The 18,739-nt window shown below is 42.3% G+C and overlaps 1 protein-coding gene across 1 annotated transcript in view; it reads left to right on the top strand.

The window, feature by feature from the left end:
- LOC147728922 (sodium/nucleoside cotransporter 2-like) overlaps window positions 1-18,739 on the top strand; it is a 475,735-nt gene that overhangs the window by 432,448 nt on the left and 24,548 nt on the right. The window contains exon 17 of the mRNA XM_086959167.1: window positions 9,883-9,994. Coding sequence (XP_086815293.1) covers window positions 9,883-9,994 — 112 coding nt within the window. The remainder of the gene's footprint in view (window positions 1-9,882; window positions 9,995-18,739) is intronic.

Below are 18,739 nucleotides of genomic sequence, written 5' to 3'. Positions count from 1 at the left end.
GGCCAGCGTGTTCCATTGTCTTATGGATAAATTGTTTTCTGATATTAATGGCATACAGGCATTTCAGGATGACATTTTAGTTCATTCTGCCTCTCTTGAATCTCATTATAGAATTCTTGAATGTGTTTTACAAAAGCTTGAGAGTGTTGGCATGACTATTAACAAGAAGAAATGTAAATGTGTTACTCATTGTGTTGATTATTTGGGTCACAATATTTTGGCTGAGGGTATATAACCTAAGATATCTTAAATTAATGCTATCAAGGATGCACCAAGGCCTCAGGATAAGGATGCTTTGGGTGCATTCTTGGGACTCAGCGAGTATTATGCTTGTTTTGTGCAGGGATATGCCTTAATTGTACAACCCCTCCGTGATTTGCTGAAAAAACATGCTAAATACATTTGGTCAACTAGTACGCAAGAAGCTTTTGTTAATGTTAAAAAATTGATATTGGATGCACCTGCTATTAGAGCTTTTTCTCATGGAGAGATGACTATTGTCACAGTAGATGCTAGTTCAAAAGGCTTGGGAGCCGTGTTGAGCCAAATGATTGGAGGTCAAGAATACACTATAGACTTTGCTTCTAGAGTTTTAAATGGTGCTGACTCTAACTATAGCACAATAGAATGTGAGACTTTAGGATGCTGCTGGGCTGTTGAGAAATTCCGCATGTACCTTTGGGGCTCTCGTTTTCAGCTTTTCACTGATCATAAGCCTTTGATTTATATGTTAGGGGATAGCTTTTCTAGTAGAGCTTCTTCTAGGCTGGTCCGATTGTTGGTTAGATTACAAGAGTATAATTTTGACATAAAATACATTCCAGGTGGAAAAACTGTCAGGGCGGAGTGTTTGTCTCGTATCCCTTTAGAAGTCACGGATGCTGTATCTGAGGTGAAAAGTAATGAGTTTGATGTTGTTTTTACCATATCTGATTTGGCTGAAGGTGGTAAGCTTTCTGAGGTTGACTGGTTAGCTGCAGATGACAATGACCCTTGTCTCAGCAGGGTTAAAAAATTCTTGGTGCACGGTTGGCCCTGTGATAGAAGTTTGTCAATGCAAGATAGGTGTTTTGCTCAGGTGGCTGTGGATTTGTCTATAGTAGACAATGTTTTAGTGAGTGAAGACAAAGTGGTTCCTCCTGAAGGTATTCGTTCTAAAATCATTTCAGTTGCTCATGAGGGGCATTTAGGGACTTCAAGCACTGTCAGGTAAATTAAGGATTTGTACTGGTGGCCTGGAATTGATGGACAGGTGAAGGACTTTGTTAACAAGTGTCCAGAATGTTTATGTTCTGATAAGCATTGGCGTTTATCTACTTCACCTTTGTGCCCTGTTGATTGGCCGGCTGGTCCTTGGCAAAAATTAGGCTTGGATGTTTCAGGTCCTTTTAATTTGCTTAGTTCTGAGAATAAATATTTGGTTATAATCATTGATTACTTTTCAAAGTGGCTTTATTTTTCTTTTGTTAAGAGGCCTTATTCTTCTTCTGTAATTTCTTTTCTGCAACGTTTATTCATGGTGGAAGGTTTGCCTATTGAAATTGTAACAGACAATGGTTCTCATATTATTTCCAGTGAATTGGAGAATTTCTTAGATGGTGCTTCGGTTAAACATGTGTTAGTACCTTTATATAGTCTTTCGTCCGATGGTCTGGTTGAAAGGGCTAACCGTCTGTTGAAGGAAGGTGTTCAAACAGCTGTTACTAATAATTTGGATTTTTGCAAGTATCTTTGTGAAAAAGTTTGGAGTTACAACACTACTCCGCATTCTACCACGGATGTCTCTCCTTATTTTTTGCTCAGGGGAAGAAAACCGGTTTCTTCTCTTAACCCTGGTTGGTTGAAAGGGAAAGTTGGAGAGAAAAGTCCTGGTTTGGATATTCACAAAGTTAGAAAACAGGTTGAACTTAAACAAGCAACATATAAGAAAAATTTTGATTTAAGAAAACATGTTAAAATTACTTCGTTGTCTCCTGGGCATTGGATGATCATTAAAAAACCTATAAGAGTTACGAAAGGTGAATCGAAGTTTTCAGCGCCTGCCACAGTTTTAAAAGTTTCTAAGATGGCTCTGATGCTGCAGGGTCGTGGTTGGTGGAACACAAATGCTGTGGTCAAGATTACGAAAGTTAAGGCGAAAATCATTTGTGACAGATCTGTTAAACAAACTGATTCTAGTTGGCTGGATTTTGAAAATCTGGCTCAGAAAAATGATATTGTGCATTCTACTTCTTCTCATGCTTCATTGAATGTTGGTGGTGGTGATTCTAATGCTGTCATTCGTCAAAATGTTAAAAATGTAGAAAATTTGGTTGGGAATTCTGGGGATCATGCACCAAGTAGATGCAGTTCTTGTGTCAAAAATCCTTTTCGTTCTGATGATTTTGTTTAATATTGAATGTATTTTATTTATTTATTTATTTATTTTTTGTTTGTTTTTTTTTTTATTATAAGGAGAGGGGTGTGTAGAGAGAGCACTTCTTTATGGAAGGTTTGTATTTGTAAAATTCTATATTCTGGAATTGTTATGGTGCATCTTTCAGTCTAGTGACTTTACTGTTCAGTTACTGCCCTACGCTTGATGTGTCATGTAGTGGTCCTACTTACGGAATAAATCCAATTTACAACTATTACTGTTCTTGGATTGTTACTTTGAAGACAACATTGGATTATACTTCCTACAGCCTCACCGCCACCAAGGAACCCACTGCAACTGAGGTTGCTCAAAAGATATCTGCTCTATGTACTTGGCCTGTTGCTCCGTCGCCAGCAAGAGAGCAGAACAGTCGATGTCAGCCTGAATAGTTGTGGCCAATCCCTCAAAGTCAGTTACCAAAGGCTGTGCACTAAATGCAGCATAAGTGGTGGATCTCGAGGATAGATTTTGTGCCGAAAAAGCTCTTTTCAAAGCACTGTTCACTTTCTTGTCAATGTGGTGAAAAGGAGAATAATCTTCAGGATTCAAGGTGTACACCTAATAAGAGTTGCCAGAATTAAGTAAGTTTTGAGAGAGTCTGGTAAAGAGTTAATTGCATCTTCCAGAGAGTAGAGTTTTTGCAGAAATCTAAGCACAGACGTACGATCAGGCTCCTTCCATTCTCCAGATCTTTTACGTTAGTTAGAGTGAAAAGGCATGGACATATCTGGCGGCTTGACATATTGAGAAGACAGCACATCTTCGTTACCTTGGTTATGGCTGATATGTCCTAAAGTCTCTGGCACCTCTTCTCTTTTTGTAAACTTCCCAGACGAAGTAGAAGGTGCATCCTGATGTGATGAGGAAATATCTTGAGGTTTAGAACCCCTCTTTTTGTCTCGATCCCGGAGAACTTTAGCTACTGCATCCTGTATCATAAATTGTAATTCTTCTTCAGTAAGCAGTACAGAAGTATCAGGTGGAGCTTGAGGCAATCCCGGAGAGTTAACGACCTTAACAGGAATTTGCCCCTCATGCGCAGAGGAAGAAGAAGAAATAACTTGTCTCTTGCAATAAACGCTCTCAGACATGATGAAGTCTACTGCCTGAGAGAGAGATCAACCCCTCAAATATAAAATGAAGAAGACCTAGGCTTACCAAGTAGCAGTGCAGAAGTAGGGCATACAATGCATGCACTAATCTCCAATCCGTCAGAAAAGTTTAAAGTCCCACAAAAAGCCTACCTTCTTTCCACAGTGGGCGCGGTACAGTAATCTCCTGCATTCCATGTTCCCCTCCAGGACTGGGATAACACTTCCCAGCCATCACCAGCTGGCCGGACTCGGTCCAAACCTTGTTGGGAGGAGCGCTGAGAAGGCAGCCCGCCGTGCTTCATTCAACACTACTAGCCCCCGAGCTGCCTCTCACATGTGGCATCAATTTCAAATACATTGCTTACTCGTTACCGATGCTATATAATCTGGTGCTCATGTAAACCACTCTCAAACTGCCTAAAAATATACTTACAAACAACTAATTGGAGATGTTCAGTCAATTGTGAGGGAACAAGAAATGCTAAATGCTGCTGCGGAGTAGGGACCCACTAAAGGAAAGGAAGTTTGCCCATCACCTGGCTAGAGGAAAGAGTCCATCGGCCCACCCTTACTGGCGGAGAATCGTCATATGGAGCTCAAGGAGAACTAGGTCTAGGCCCACAGCCCTGAGCTACTAGGCCCTGCTGGGTACCTGTCCCCATGCTCCTGTGCCATCTCACCAAGGTGGATGTTCAAACCAAGTGGACTCAAGTGAAGTGCAGTGCTAAAGTGTGTGAGAGAAATTAAAAATGGCTACTTGGCAAAAAATATGTTTATTCAAGATTGTCCAAGTGTCATAATTAAAATAGCCTGATAGTACAAAAACTATACTGACTATCTCCTGGCTAAAGCTAATGTCCTAATGAGCTCCATATGACGATTCTCCGCCAGTAAGGGTGGGCCGATGGACTCTTTCCTCTAGCCAGGTGATGGGCAAACTTCCTTTCCTTTAGTGGGTCCCTACTCCGCAGCAGCATTTAGCATTTCTTGTTCCCTCACAATTGACTGAACATCTCCAATTAGTTGTTTATACTGTGATTGGGGAGTGGAGGTGTCTTCAGTCATTAAACAATTCCCCAAAGACCCTTCCATACGTCGTTATTCTTTAAAAATATACTTACACCTACCCCTTCATGTTGAAATGCATGGTTCCTCCCTTACTACCTGCCTTTCAACATATTTCTAAAAAACAAGTATTTAAAATATATCACAGTGCTGTTATTCCTTCCTAGGTACATTTCATAAAGGTTCAGACCAGGAATTCTCCACAAAGTTATTGGCATTTTGACCCTAACTGTTTAAGAACGATGCAATTCACTAGAAAACCTCCAATCGATGTTATAAATAGTGCTTAATTGATTAAATTTGCAGCATCTTGGACTCACTGGCCAGTAATGATCTCATGTGAACTCAGTCGATAATTTTGTTTAAGGATTTGTTCAGCCCAATGAATTATACCAGGCCCTGTATTAGATGTAGGGTGCACTGCCTCAGCACACCGCTAACTAGATGCTCTTGGGAGTGACCTCGAGTGAATGCACCGTTCCCGATGCAGCAGGAGTGAACTTGCGCCTGTACTGAAACAGCTCATTGGTGAAAGACAGACTGTCTCTTTGTAGTTGCCACTCTGCTTTTCACTGTACAGGCATCCACTTGGCTGAGATTCAAAGGGGGGTGGAAATCCCCGTGCAGGCAGGTGCAGTGAGCGACTGCATCTGCCTGCTGAGGGATACCTGAGAAGTCTAGGCCAGACTGACAGTCTATCTCATTGGTCACTTTCAAAAGTGCTGGTTCGGACCAGAGCCAGTGCAGGCCGATTTTTGAAGGCAACTAGGGGCTCGTAGGAGTTTATTGCAGCCGGGACAGTGAGGTCATAAGCAAAGAGACAGAGAGGAGGGAAAGAGAGCATAAGGAAAAAGAGAGAGGGGATGGAAGAGATCAGAGAGAGCGAGAAGAAAAGAGAGGGGATGCATGGATCGACGGATGAGTCGGTGGGTGGATGAACGGGTGGGTGGATGGACGGACCAGGGGTAGGTTTGAACATTTTCTCAGGTCTGCTTTGGTTTTCTGACTGGCAGTTAAGGAGGCACTCGCGGGGTACTCTCTAACTGTCCGGCACGTCTTTGTGGCACACAGTCAATGCACCTCCTGAGAGTCGCCTTGCTTCTGTAATATGAAGCAGGTGCAAAGCAACAGACAGAATGGTGCCCCAATGCAAATGAGGGCAATCCCCTTTGTGATCACACATTTAGCACTGACTTAATCTATAATATAGAAGGAGCTTAGCAAACATCTGCAACACCTTTGTAATACTGAAGTGCCCCAGGCGCACCACGGATAGGCGTACTTGACTGTTGTGACCATGGGTCACCTTCTATAGTACAGCCCCGTGTGTTTATATACAGTTTTACATGTACTCTCCAGTGCTGTCATTCTGGCTGCACTGCTGAGTAGATTGCACAATTATGTACATCACCGAGTCAGCAGGTTGTTGGTTTGTAACATCAGGAGGTTGTTGGTTTGCACATATCTCCTATCATGACTATTTCTTTCCAAAAAAACAAAAATACTGAAATATAATTTAGGGGGAGAGATGCCCATTCTAATATTGACCATATTTTGGTGTCTAATGGTTCGGTTTTCTCCAATGTTTGGGTAATAGAGCAGCCTGTGAGTGATCACAACAGCATTTCAGTGGAGTTAATGAGCTGGGGCCCAAAAACCGTTGTGCACGGTAGATCTGTCCACGGGATTTCTGCTGTGAGACCAAATGGTACGAGAATTAAATGGACTAAAATTGACCCTAACAAATTAACGAAGGATATTATTTGTAAATGTACCAGAGAGGTTGAATACTGCCTTGCACCTAATGTGATAGCGTCTGCCGTCCTCTTTAATTTTATGAAAATTACATGCACAGTTGAAAATTCCTTGTTATAAAGAAACAGACGGATTAAAAGAAATAAAACTGTGTGGTTTGACAAACATTGTGCCAAGACTCTGAAAAGGTTAAAAAGTGTACTTGATGTTAAACCCAGAGATAAAGAAAGAGTTAGAGAAGAACGTATTAATTATAAATTGGCCTTGTCCACTAGGAAAAGGGAGTTACAGAACGATGCCTGGAATAAACTTGATATGGCCGTTGCAACTAAAAACCATAAACTCTTTTGGGAAACTATAAATGGCCCATTCTGAAAGAATGATAATATTCCTGAGGTCAGTTCCCACGTCAGCTGTCTTGCATGGATTGCACATTTCTCTGAGATTTTTAATTCTGATTTAATCCAGATGGGTCTACCTTATGTTTTAAATGGAAGAAAATGCAGTTGTTTTTAACTTTAAATGAAGTGACAGAGGCAATTAAAAACAGTAAGGGGTGTAAAGCACCTGGGCCCGATGGGGTACCCATGGACTTTTATAAACATGAAATATTATTATGGGCCCCAATCTTAACCCGTTATTTTGATGCAGCGGTGGAGGATAATTTGCCACTGACATGGGGCCAATCATTATACCCCTCTACAAAAAAGGATCCAGGTCAGAGGCACGGAATTATCGTCCAATCTCACTTTTGGACTCGACAGTTAAAATCCTTAGTCGAGCCCTATTAGTGAGACTGGAAGCCTGGGCCGAGGAGAAAAACATCCTGTCCCCAGTGCAGTATGGGTTCCGTAGGGGAATACGTACAATGGAGCGGTGCGTGAACCTGGAACTCATAGTTGGCAAGTACACTAAAGCTAAACCTGGTAATCTTTACCTATGCTTTGCCGACTTGAGTTCCGCGTTCGATCTGGTGGAACACGCACTGCTCTGGCCCACATTACTGGCAATGGGCGCCCCCACTGAAATTATCCATCAGCTTGCCCGTTTGTATAATAATCTATCAAGCAAAGTAAGGTTTGGAACTGATGGTGAGTGCACCCCTTTCTTTGAAGTTAAGAGAGGCATCCGTCAAGGATGCGTACTCGCCCCCCTACTATTCTCTCTTTTCATTAATCATGTTGATACAACTTTCAGAATGATTAATGCAGATGCACCAACTATAAATGGTAACCCTATCCCAGTCCTTTTATACGCGGACGACGCGGTCCTCCTCTCTAGGACCCACAATGGACTGCAACAATTAATTAATCAATTCCACGTATTTATTGAAAACAGGAAATTGAAAATTAATAAAGGGAAGACGGTTACCATGGTGTGTGGTAAGAAACCAAGAAAACACAAGCCCTTTTTTTTAGAAGGGGGGAGATTAGAATCTGTTAACAGTTTCTGTTATTTAGGCATCACCTTTTCAGGAGACGGGAAATGGATAAATGAACAAAAAAGTGTTCTTTTTAAAATGGCCAGGAATACAAATTGTATTTTTAGATTTGCTGCTAAATTAGGGGATCGCAGAATTCATGAAATGCTAACCCTTTTTTAACGCCAGATGTATTTCTTCAGCTATATATGGGGCCGGAGTATGGGGGTACGATGCACAGAGTGCCAAATCCGTCCAGGGGAAGGAGAATGTGTTTTTAAAAAGATTAATCAGCGCCCCAGCTACGGCTTCAACGGAGTTAATACACAAGGAACTAGATTTGTATTATGGTAATGATCTAATTGCTCTCCGCCCCTTGTCCTTATGGTGTTCAATATGGGTAAAGGAGGAGACAAAGTTTACGCAGGACGTAATAACTGATTGTATTAAACTTGATCACCGATCGAATATCCCTTGGCTGAACCATATACATCATTGGTATAAAACATTGTATGGTCTGGATATTTTTAATGATTTAATAATGGATCCTATATTATCAAAGCGGGAGTTGAAGGTCTCGTTTTTGAAATATACAGCAGAGACTAGGATGGAAAAATATAATAAACAGAGCACATTCAATCTCTATCAACAATATAACATCAACGCAGGTTTCCAATTTTACCTTGTAACAGTTAGTATTCCCTCCCATCGATTTGTGTTAACCTGTCTCCGCCTAGGAATTGTGCATCACCTTGTGGCCTTCCCTGTGCCTAAAAAACCTGGAACTTGTTTATGCCCATGTGATGGCAAATCAAAACAGAGCACGTGTCACTTTATGTTATCTTGTACATTTTATACCTCTTTTAGGAAATATTATTTGAAACCCATCTTTTTAAAATATAATACGCATCATTTACAAACAGCAATGAAACTAGTGTTTAATCTAGAGTCCCCAGATGTATGCTTTTATGTGGCCACTTATATTTTAAAATGTATTTTTGTAAGAAAATCAATTATTACATAAATTTTCCCAGCTGCTAAATGTACTATGCACTTTAAAACAAAATGCTGTTGACATCATGTATTCTTATGCTAATTTGCACACATATGTTTGTTGGATTAATTGCTGCTATTGTATAACATTCACCGTTGGAATGGCCTAGCACTTGCACTTTGTTCCACTTATCATCATTCCCTGTGAATAGCCAGGCTAGGTGCTGCTAACTGCATATTGCACTTTAGGAAGGATGCTGCCGAATTTTTCTCTTGAATTGCCAATTTGCACATATACTAATATAGAGACGATACTTAGCACTTTAACTGCATATTTGCACACAATTAAAGGTCGTATAATTGTCAATATTACAGTTAAATGCATTTTTCGAATGGCCTAATGATTATGTACTATTAATGCTGCTAAATGTTTTCATTTTGAGCGCTATCTTGTTACATTGTTTTTATGGTAGCCTGCTTTAGTATTGTGTAAATGTTTATGTCTGTTGCTATATGGTTGTATTTTCCTTACAAACCGAATAAAGCATCTTTGAATTTGAATTTGAATTTGACTATTTCTTTCTGCTGTCATTTCTTCACTGTACTTCTTTCAATAGGAATGATTTAGCGTTTTGTGGGCAGATACCCCATCGCAGAGGACATGGATATCTCATCCGTCCTGTTACCAGTGTATTAAAATATGTGCAGCTGTGGTATGGCAAGCAGGATATCTGTCACATTTATGATAGAGTACCCCTCCACTAACTCGAAATCTGGCCCAATGTTGTAGCGTGGACTGGAACCTTGAATTTGCAGCTTCTGGCAAACTGGCAAAGTGCCAAACAAAATTGGTCACCTCCATCTCCTTGAATATAAAATCAAATACAGCATTTAAATATTAAAGTTAATGGAAATATATTGCTCCCAGATGAATGGAAAAGTAGTTCCTTAATATGAGTTCCCAAAAGAAATAATGGCCTGCCAGAGCGGGTCCTGATGCCGTAGTCTGAGGCCAGTCAATAGTTTTTAGTGCTATTGAGAAATGCTACTGTTGTATCATAGTTTGTTACTTTTGACCATACCAGTGTTTAAGATTATGACTGAGATTTTTTTAAATAATATTTTTTTTACTTTTGTAGGAATTTTGTTTGTTCCCAGAGACGATGTGATGTGCCAGTCTTTCTTGAACGAAACAAGTTTTGCAAACCGTACTTACGACATCAATGTGTGCTGTCACAACTTATATTCAAGGTAAGTCAGGAGACAAATCCAAAGGCAGGGAAATTGACTGTTAAGTTGTCTACCAAACCGCCTCATACTGCCCACCCTCTCTATTCTCATTGTGAATTCCTATGTACAGCATCCTTCATGCCCCACACAGCCCCAGAAACCAAACCAATTAACTCAACACTTTTTGGAGGCGGCACACCTTGGTTCCTTTTTCTGTCAATGATTTCTGACTTAGTTAATAAAACTACTTTTGCAGAGATTATTTTGTGCAAATGTTAAGGTTTTTCTCTCTTTCATGAGGAAGCTTTTTTTAAGTGTGGCCTGCACAGCACTGTGCTTGTGAAATCTATTGTATTTAATATAAATCTTAAAAAGGGGTTACATCCCACCCCTTGCTTTCCTTGCATTTCATTGGTTCCTGTGTTTGCCGATTATTTTTCCTATGGTTCCATTGGCCGTAGCATTCTGTTTCCTGTTCCTCGTGTTTTCCTTGTGTTCTTCTCCTATCAGTTTTCCGGCAACCAAGTACTGTTTCCATCAGATTTTTGGGAAGCATTTTTCAAGGTTTTGCATGCACAGCGTTTGCGCTGTGCTTGTTGTAATGGGTTATCACTACGTCCAACATTGCATCCTTTCCCCTTTGGGCTACAAAGGTTTTTCATACTTCCGCACGTTCTTCCCTGTGTAAATGTCTGCTTTCGACTTCTAGCCATTGCACAGCTACTGCCTGCCATCTTGTGGTGAAAGGAGGATTGGCAGTTTTCCGGTTCAAAGTTATATTTCTACTTACCAGTAATGTTGCCATTATAATTACTTTCTTAGAAGATTTGTCCTGTCAGTGGTGCTCCTTCAATGTTTAAGAACTTCATAACCAGTTATGCCTGGGAATGCAGTTTTGTTCCAGTCACAGTATAGCAACAGAGAAGCATAGGACCACAGTAAATGAGGGAGCTCAGGTTCAATTGAACTACTTCGTGAGCAATGAGGGAAGGCTCCGGGGTAAATCCTGCTAATTCTCTCTGGCATAAAATATGCTCTCTTTAAGAAATTAAAATGAATATGTTTACATATGCAATAGCTTTTGCAGGTAAATAAGAATGTTTTTCCTTTCTAAGGGCCATACTATCAAGAATGGCGATAACATTATTGCCGCTTTAGCTGCAGGAAACTGCTGCTAAAGGGGCATTAAGGGGCTTGATAATATGCCCATGTGAATTCCCATAGAAGCCCAGGCTCACACCAGGAGCAGGGCTTCTGTAGGAATTATCAAGCCCCTTATCGCTCCTTTAGCAGCAGTTTCCTGCCGCTAAAGCGGCGATATTGTTATCACTGTTCTTGATAATATGGCCCCTAGTCATTTAACAGCCTAGATGAATCTGCTTCCCATTGTGTGTGCAGTTTACTGTATACATCTGTGTGCTGCATGAAAGCGCTCTAAAGGCACTTAATTAGACGCCTACTACTGCTCATAATATGCAATGTTTGAAGAACTGCATGTGTAGGTGGTCCAGTTGATGGAACATACCATTAACCATGCAGTGAGCTTTTGATTTTCTGCTCAGTGAGGAATTGTCTGCCTAGAACATTCGAATCTTGTACTAGTGTCTCAAGTTCCAGAAGGTGCTAGTTCAGAAACAATGCTCCAATCGTGTCAATTCCATATGTTGCCCAAGTATGTCTGGCAGCTGTAATCTTGAACGCATTGCTGGTATTACCGTTGCGGCATGCCATGTTTTTTTTAAATTCACAGGGTCAAGTCTGTACTGATGTGCATGTTCTGTTAATGCTAACTAAAGGCACAGCCATATTGGAACTGTTTTCGGGCAGGTTCACCCACTGGTGCTGGAACACTTTTCAGAGTGGAGTTGCTGCCGTTGATGTTATATCACTGAAGTCTTAGGGACTGTGATACATCCAAGCTTCATACCCCAAACAATCCAAAGCATTTGCAATGCAGTAGAACTCACATTTTTTAGAGTTAGAGCTATTGTATTGTATTGTAATTACATTTAAACAACGCTTACTACCCCTGACGAGGCGTCGAAGTGCTTTTTCGGCGAGTAGCACGCTACTCCGGGACCCATAGAGGATTAGTGTTTAAATTAGCATTGTGAAATATGCAAGTACATTTTAAGTGGTGGATAGATTAGTCAATTATTTGGATTTGGAATGATAGCAGAAGGATAGACGAGGAAAAAGGTTTGCATTTATATAGCACTTATTACCCCTGATGAGTATTGAAGCGCTTTTCTGGTGAGTAGCACGCCACTCCGGAACCCATAAAGGATTAGTGTGGAAAATTTGTCTAGCAAAATATGAAGTAATTTTAGTAGTGGATATGTTATTCAGTTAGTTGGGTAGAGAAGGGTAGGTGGTGGGATAGAAGAGGGAAAGAGATTTGTATTTATATAGCGCTTGCTACCCCTGATGGGTTTTGAAGCGCCAGTAGCACGCTACTCTGGAACCCATCAGGATTAGTGTTGAATTAGTATGGTGAAACATGAAAAGTAATTTTAGTGGTGGATATGTTAGTCAGTTATTTGGATTGAGAAGGGTTGGGGAGGGGTAGAAAAGAGGGAAGAGTTTAGAAAGGTTTTTTTAGGGGATCGGCATAGTAAAAGAGGTGTCAGATGATGCAAGAACGGGTAAGTCGGAGAGAGTCTAGAAAGGGTTATTTTGGGGATCATAGCAGTGGTATAGGGTTTGGGATAAATGAGAGAGTGTATGTAGAGGATATATTGATAGATGTATAGGATGAGAGATAGAGTAGTGGATTGGAAAGAGTAGTAGAAAGAAGTTTGAGATGAGTCAGAAGGTTGGGGTGCCGCAGCGCCGAGGATAGCAAGTTGGTTGTTTGCTGCGGGAGGGAGCACTTTTCCCTTCTCTCCCTCCTCTCTGTCATCTTGCACGGATCATGTGTTCTCCTTCCCTGAGGGGCTTGGGACGCTGCGCAAGGTCCACGCGCACTTAATGCCCCATGGACTACATCTCCCAGGAGTCACCCTGAGCCCACACCTGCAGCAGGGCTCAGGCACCGCCCCCCCAATGACGCCTTAAGTTTGACCTTTGGGCCAGGGAGCGTGCGGGAAAAGCCCGGGACAAGGGCGGGGCCATCTGTGGCCATCCGGGGCCAGACAAGGCCGGGCTGGGCCACCCTCCTGTAACCTGCGATTACGGACTGGGGACATTTTGCAAGCTAAGTGATCTGTTGCTCTAACTGATTTTTATTAAGGTGTACACTTTTATAGATCCCAGCGTTGGAGGGAATTCCAAGCACTATTAGTATAATCATCGATCTCAGTGACATGAGTAAAGTGATTCGTAAAGGGGGGGTAGGGACTATTGGGACACTGGATGCCTATCTGAAACAGGCCGTTATTGAAGTGGGAAAGGAGATTGAGTTTGTAGAAAGGAGACTCTCAATCGACCCTTTGTCCTCACTCCCGAACCTGGCTGACACCCCCGCTATGAGTGGTGGAAACAAACTGCAGGGTGCCCCACAAGCACACACGGTCACCCCCCAAAGGGCCACAGCACTGGTCACTAGCTTGAGCACACCCATAGCGTGCACCTTACCTTCTCCCCATAAAACCCGCATCAGGCAGTTAAGGGCCACTACTTGCCCCACCAACCGGGACCCATCAGGGAAAAGAAAGGCTAATAGTGCCCCCAAAGGCAGCAGACTTGGTGCAAACAGGCAAGGATAGGGAACTCTGCATCTGGGTCGGGGTCCCAACAGGACATAGTAGTTAGTCAAGTGACCATGCCTGTTATTCAGGGGGGTTTAATTCCACCACCCATGTTACACATGATACCACGGGGGGGTCTCAAACTAGAGCTATTGAATCTACTGGAGGACAGGTTGCGAGCGTTAATCACCCCTGTTGTGGATAAATTGGTTTTGATAGACCATAGACTTGAGGTCCTCGAGGAGCGGCTTCTCAAAGATCAACCTGCTCCATCTGTTAGAGGGAAAAGTAATGTTGGTCATAGTCATGATACAATTCCAACACGGCCAGGTCCTAGTAAACCCCCCGTGGGCCAGCCTGCCTTAACTATCAATAATAGTGTCCCGCCTTTAAACAACCATTCAGGAGCAATCCCTAGACCTATGGGTCCACAGGGGAGATCTGACCCTACAAATAGTGGCCCATCGCACGAGCGACCACTCTTACTTCCCCCTGAGGCCTGCCCCTAACCATTATATTGGTTAACGTTCCCAAAATATCTAATGATGGGGTAGAACATTGGACGTCACTAAAAAACAAAGCACTCCATCATTTGAATACAAAAACAGTTCTAGGATAACACCTTTCAAGGAACTTTAAGATGGCAAGAAGGGTGGCCTGGGTGGGGAAAACCAAGAAAAATTTGCCGGGGGACTGTGTCATGGTAAATTTCTCCTCTCCCCAACTGGTGGACCACATATTGAGACAGGCAGGCTCATGTAGGATACACAATGATTCCATTAACATCCTTCCATTGGGTTATTTTTATCCCCCTACCCTAGCCCAAAGGCTGACCAGAAGAGAGCCTAGCTTGCAGGCCACAAATGACTTAACCACTCTAACATAAAGGGCTGGCCAGAAGCAAGTTTAAAGGACAGGTCATAAATGACTTCTATATTCCCACACAAAATAGATATGAGTCTAAAAATGACTGACTGGACCATCCAGCAGCAGATGAGCTCACGCCGTCTAGTGGGACAGCAGCCACTGAGGGGGCCGCTTCATCGTGTATGCCAGTTAGCGTTACCCAGGCAGGGACCAGGTGTCTTAGTTGGAACATTGCGGGATTAAATTCCAAATTAAATGACCCAAAATGGAGTTCCTGCCTTATAGAGTGCAACATTATTGGGATTCAGGAAACCTGGGACACCAAAAACACCTTTCTCCTGGATAGATATGCTGCGTTTTGCTCACCGGCAGTAGCATCCCCCATGGGAAGGGCGAAGGGAGGGCTCTTAACTCTAATCTCCCTGAAAATTCAGGGAATCTATACCTTGGTAGAAACTGGAACACCCTACTGTCTGGCTGTTCAACTCTCAAGTAAAGCCGCTGGTATTTGGCTACTAGTCAATTTTTATAATTCCTTTGATAAGGCCTATTTTAACGAGCACTTAGTCAGTCTTCATGATTTTTTAGATTCATATAGTAAAAATATTGTAAGCTGTTATTCGGTTATAGTAATGGGTGATTTTAATGTTCATTCCTGTATAAAAAACTGTTATGTTTAGGACTATTTGGGACCAGCGGAACAAGAGAACACACACTTTGAGCATACCCCAGCGGGGTCTTATTTGGAGGAATTGTTGGTGGGCAATGATCTGACTTCCCCAAGACAATCAAGGGGGGCAATTTCAACCTTCAGAGGAAATGGTCAGGGTTCAACCATCGATTATATTTTTGTAAGTACCGCTGTGGCAAGCAGGGTAACCCAATACAGTGTTTCCTGGTCAACCTATAGTGACCACAACCCGGTAACGCTGACATTGGAAGATGACTTAAAGAAAGAGGGCAAAATCTATACAACAGCTGCTAAGTTAGACATAAGACCCACTGACCAGGCCCGACGACTAAAATGGTGCCGGGTGGTGCCCAAGGAGTTCCACGAAAATCTACGGGCAAAGGTTGGGCACGAAATCTCCCTTTGCCTTACAGACGGCAAACTAGATAACGAGGTCCTGAAGGTCTACACTACTATCTGTAATCAGATTAGTTGCGACCTAAAAATCTTAGGCAGGGGCCGGGAAAGGACAGGGGAGAAGTGGTTTGACCACAACTGCTCAGCAGCCCATGGTAAGTTGCTGGTAGCATTGAAATCCGTACCCCAGACAAAACAAAGATCGCAACTCTTAGGAAAATATACAAAGAGAGATTAGGGAAGAGGTAAAAAGAAATCAGGGAGGATGCCTGGAATGAGCTCCTGTCTGTTGACGTGGGGAAAAATAGTGCCAAACTTTTGGCGGTGGTAAAGAAGCCCTTCTTTCAAGATACTAAAAACAGTGAGCTTGATTGTGGGATACAGGAGGAAGGCTGGCATAGACACTTTAAGCAGGTATATGAGGGGGAATGAAATCCTGCAGACCCTGTTTTTAAAATTTAAAAATATACTTTGTCCTTCACAGAGTCAGATGTATTAATAGCGATAACTCAAATGACGAGCAACAAGGCACCGGGACCAGATGGGGTTCCGGTAGACCTCTATAAATCAGACATCAAGACATGGTCAAAAATTTTGTACAACGTGATTGTAAATGCTTGTCAATTGGGTTTGCCAAATACATGGGCAAAATCAGTAATAGTACCAATTTTCAAGAAAAGCAATAGAGGGGACCCAAGTTGTTATCGTCCGATATCACTTATAGACTCCTCTGTAAAGGTACTGGGAAGGGTTGTGCTCAGCCAACTAACTGGTTGGCTGGAGGAGACGGGCTCATTATCTGTAGCGCAGTATGGCTTCAGAAAAAGGATGGGCACTACAGACCAATAACTAAACCTGCAGTTATTAATAGGAAAATACACAGTGGCAAAGAAGGGAACACTCTTCCTGGGCTTAATGGACCTGTCCTCGGCCTTTGACCGAGTGAACAGGTCAAAGTTCTGGCCTATTCTCCTAACTTTGGGAATCGATAGAAACATCGTCCACTTCTTAGCTGATTTGCACAGGGACCTATTTGCCACCGTGAGATATGACCAACAGGGTAACTGCACTGAAGGGATACCGATTGCTTTGGGTGTCAGACAGGGCTGCATTCTGGCACCATTGTTTTTCACATTATACATTAATAGTCTAGATCGCATTTTTACTGCCTCCAGCAAGGACATTCCCTGTGCAGGGAAACGCATGATTCTCGCATTGCTATATGCGGATGATGTCGCGCTTTTAGCTAGAACGGTGGTGGGACTTCAGTTACTTTTAAATTCCTTTGCAGCCTTCATGAGCTCACTAGACCCGGGTGTGAATTTCGCCAAATCCCATGTAATGGCTATTGGGCAGAGAAATGTAAAGGTGAGAACTATGTACTGTGAAGGGAACATATTAACTAAGGTCTCCACCTTCCCATATCTAGGAGTCTTATTTGACGACCGGGGCACCTGGGGAACCCAAATTCTAGCCTAAAAAAATGTCATGATCAGGGCCACGTCGGCCGTTCGAGGATTTGCCAGGAAATTGGGAGCAAGACCAATGAAGGCACTCTTTCAAATATATAGAGCAAAGTGCCTTTCACTTGCAATGTATGGGGCAGATTTGTGGGGCATCAAAAATCCCAAGGCGATCCAGACAGTTGAGGACAGGTTCCTAAAAAATTTCTTATCTGTCCTGCAATCAACATTCAACTACATCGCCCACCAGGAATGCGGAATCGGTTTTGTGGAAGACGAAATTGCAGTAGCCCCGCTCCTGAAATGGATAACGACCTGGCGAAACCCAGACCTAACATTGAATCATGAAATCCTGAAAGATTGCATGGCACTCGATTATGGGCATTGTATTCCCTGGCTCAATTATGTCCAAAAGCTCACGCACAAGCTGGGTAGACCAGAACTTCATAATCACCCAGATAAATTATCCAAGGCAGACATAAAATGGGCTAAGGATGCATACCACTGTATTGCTACTACAGATAGAGAAGATAGAGAGCTGGGAAAGACAACCGTAAGGGCTCACCAGTTGCGGATAACTGCACCGCATATGGAACCATATTTGGGTATCGTCACAAATTCTAATCACTGATTCCTATTGACAAGATTTAGATTGAACCAACTTCATTGTTTGATTGGTGATAAGCCAGGCTGGAAGAGGGTTGAAGACCTTGGGGTCTGCTCCTGTGACAATTTTCCGAGCAGGATACCTTGCACCTTATGTTCTTCTGTGACCACCTTACCGATATTAGGAAGCGTTTTATCATCCCAATCCTAGCTAATAAGGGTTTCATGCAAGCTAGGCCAGCCTTACCTAACCTCCAAATGCTGACAAATGTGTGGGACATGTTTAATATTGCCAACTTCCTTGCTGCTGCTATTAGAACCCTAAAGAGATTGAACTAATACTATGAAATTATGTATGTTTTAGCAACGTAGTTCTAAGATGAAATAAGCACGAATGGTTTTATTTGTAAACATGCATATGTTATTGTATTAATAGTTTTTAATCATGCTCTTTTATTCACTGTGTAAAATTGTTTTATAGTATGCTTTTATGGTTTGTACTTAAACAGAATAAAGTGAAATTGACTGACTGACTGACTGAGTCAGAAGGTTGGGCTAGAAGATATATTGAGCAAAGTATAGGCTGAGAAATAGGGTAGTGCATTGGAAATGCTAAATTAGAAGAAAGTGATAAATATATAGATCCTGAAGTACATTGAAAGTATATAGATACATAAAGGAGGTAAGTATACTGGGCAGCATTTCTGGCCCTGGTCAGTCTCGAACAGGCTCAAACAGGCAATTGCCCTTGTCCTTTCTACCCTTAGCCTCCACGCCCGGGCTGAGATGCCCTAACCCTGGCCTTTTATAGCCCTAGTAATCAGGTGACCCCTTCACCCAATGGTAACCCTAGCCCTAACACTACCCAATCACAACACTACACCTAAAATCTAGAACCAATAGAAGACCAGGACCTTACAGCCAATCTTAACCCTAGTCCAAGCACCCAATCAGTTCAAAAACAATGATCTCTACGTCCAATAGAGTAGTCCCAACTCAAGTCCAAGTAACCAATGGCACAGGAAGCCCTCGTCCCTACTTCCAATAGAAAGCC

This window comes from Lissotriton vulgaris, chromosome 2_2 (genome assembly GCF_964263255.1).
Source record: "Lissotriton vulgaris chromosome 2_2, aLisVul1.2, whole genome shotgun sequence".
NCBI lineage: Eukaryota > Metazoa > Chordata > Amphibia > Caudata > Salamandridae > Lissotriton > Lissotriton vulgaris.
This window is presented reverse-complemented; position numbering and strand designations above follow the sequence as displayed.